Raw genomic sequence first — 2,169 nt, forward strand, 5'->3', positions numbered from 1 at the left:
AGAGACAAGTGTGCAAGGAATCCATGCTCGTGTAGAAGAAGCCACGGCCGGCCACACAACAGGAAGGGGAACGGCTAGTTGGCCGGGCCGCTGGGCCTCTTACGAACTTGGCCCGCTGCAACGGGCCGGGGAGGCGCGGAAGTGCCATTACTCTATAGCAATGGAAACGTGAAGTCCAAGTAAGGCAGAGGAGGCCGATCCGAGTTCCCGCTCATTCTCCGTTCTTCCCAAGTTGGCCGCCGCCTTCCGCCTCCGCCCGCCGCCTCCGCCCGCCGCCTTCCGCCTTCCGCCTCCGCCCGCCGCCTCCCTTCGCCATGCCGCTTCCAAGGTGGTGGCCAAGAGTTCGGGGTCTGATTCCCGCGCGCGGGTCGCGTTCCTCTACGGCTGCGCCCCAGTCTGCGCCGCCGGCCGCTTCCTCGACGGCCGCGGCGCCCACAGATTCGTCGATGCCCGCGCCGTCTTCGGCATCTTCGGTGCCCGCGGCCCCCTCGTCTTCCTCGACTGCCGTGGCACCCTCGGCATCCTCGACGGCTGCGCCGCACTCAGCTTTCCCTATGCCCGCGCCGCCCACGGCATCCTCCTCGACGACCGCGGAGCACTGGGCTTCCTCGACGGCCGCGGAGCACTGGGCTTCCTCGACGGCTCCGCCCTCGGCTTCGTCACCGCCCGTGCCGTGCTCGGCTTCCTCCACTCCCGCGCCGCATCCTTCCGATGAATCCATCCTGCGCCCTGTACCGCCCTCGACGACCGCGCCCCCGTCCGCTTACATGACGGCCGGTCCCCCCTCGGCAGCATCCACGGTAGCGCCACCCTCGGGTTCTTCCGCGCCTGTGCCTGCTCGACCTGACGATGATGGAGTATTCGGGAGCCCTTCCGCGCCTAGGAGTAGTGCACTCTCGGACCTGCCACGGCCTCCGCCTCCTCCTAGGGCTCATTCGAGCGCGCCACCAACAAAGCCGCTACCGGGCGGAGGACCTTCGGCTTCATCGGCAAGAACTGCCCCCAGTGCTACTGCTGACAAGAAGTCTCCACCTCGGGTAAGTTCTAATGTTACTCGAATTGGCTTTTATGGTATTCTGCTAGATTCGGGGTCGTAATTCCACTAGATTGAATGTAAGCAGAAAAGGAAACCTAGGTCTGATTTGTGATCATAACGTTAAACTACACACCTGCTAGAAAGTAGACACATATTCTATCTATTCTATCTCAATTATGGACCCACGAGGTGGAGCGAGCTGCCGGGAACGACTCGGTGTAAGAGCTCCACTACCGGACTCAGTGAATTTGCCGAGTGCCAGGGGCACTCGGCAAAGCCCAATTTGCACTCGGCAAAGGCTTTGCCGAGTGCTGCACTCGGCAAAGAGCACTCGGCAAAAAAAGAGTCGGCAAAGACGTCTTTGCCGAGTGTCTTTTGTCGGGCACTCGGCAAAGCCTTTGCCGAGTGCCGACACTCGGCAAAGTTGGAACCGAAAAAAAGCCGAAAATGTTGCCAACTACAAAATTTTCAAATTTTCAAATTCATAGTTGTCGTTTGAAAAATTCAAATTTTAAAATTTTCAAATTCAAACGTCGTTTTTGCATGAAAAATGATTTCAAATCAAAATGTTGCCAACTACAAAATTTCATAACTTCTCAAGATCTACAAAGTTTATTTTGGTCATTTGTTCATCCGACATAGTGGTAGTAACATTGTTCACAAATCATATATATCTCTCTTCTATTTTCATGAAATTAATATGAGAGATGTATATTTTATGAACAACGTTATTGTCGCTTTGTCAAATGAAGAAATGACCAAAATAAACTTTGTAGATCTTGAGAAGTTATACAACTTTGTAGTTGAAAAGTTTTTCATTTGAATTCATTTAGGGCCTCAAAAATTGATTCGAAAAACTGATTTGCCGAGGGCCAAAAAAATGCACACGGCAAAATACCTCTTTGCCGAGTGCCAAAATATAGGCACTCGGCAAAATACGGCTTTGCCGAGTGCTAGAAAAAAGGCACTCGGCAAACTGAGAGTAAATTGCTTGTTTGAGGCCCTAAATGAATTCAAATCAAAAAGTGGTCAACTACAAAGTTTCATAACTTTTTGAGATCTACAATTTTCATTTAGTAAGTTTTTCCATCCGAGGTCGTTTGAAAAATTTGAATTTTAAATTTGAGAGATTC

The 2,169-nt window shown here is 52.2% G+C and overlaps 1 protein-coding gene across 1 annotated transcript; it reads right to left on the minus strand.

Annotated features, from left to right (window-relative positions):
• Positions 1-211: 211 nt before the first annotated feature.
• LOC136489777 (uncharacterized) lies at positions 212-721 on the minus strand. Its single transcript, XM_066486326.1, has one exon. It carries the CDS (start codon positions 719-721, stop codon positions 212-214), a length of 510 nt encoding a protein of 169 aa, XP_066342423.1.
• Positions 722-2,169: the final 1,448 nt, after the last annotated feature.

The sequence above is a fragment of the Miscanthus floridulus genome, chromosome 10 (genome assembly GCF_019320115.1).
Source record: "Miscanthus floridulus cultivar M001 chromosome 10, ASM1932011v1, whole genome shotgun sequence".
NCBI lineage: Eukaryota > Viridiplantae > Streptophyta > Magnoliopsida > Poales > Poaceae > Miscanthus > Miscanthus floridulus.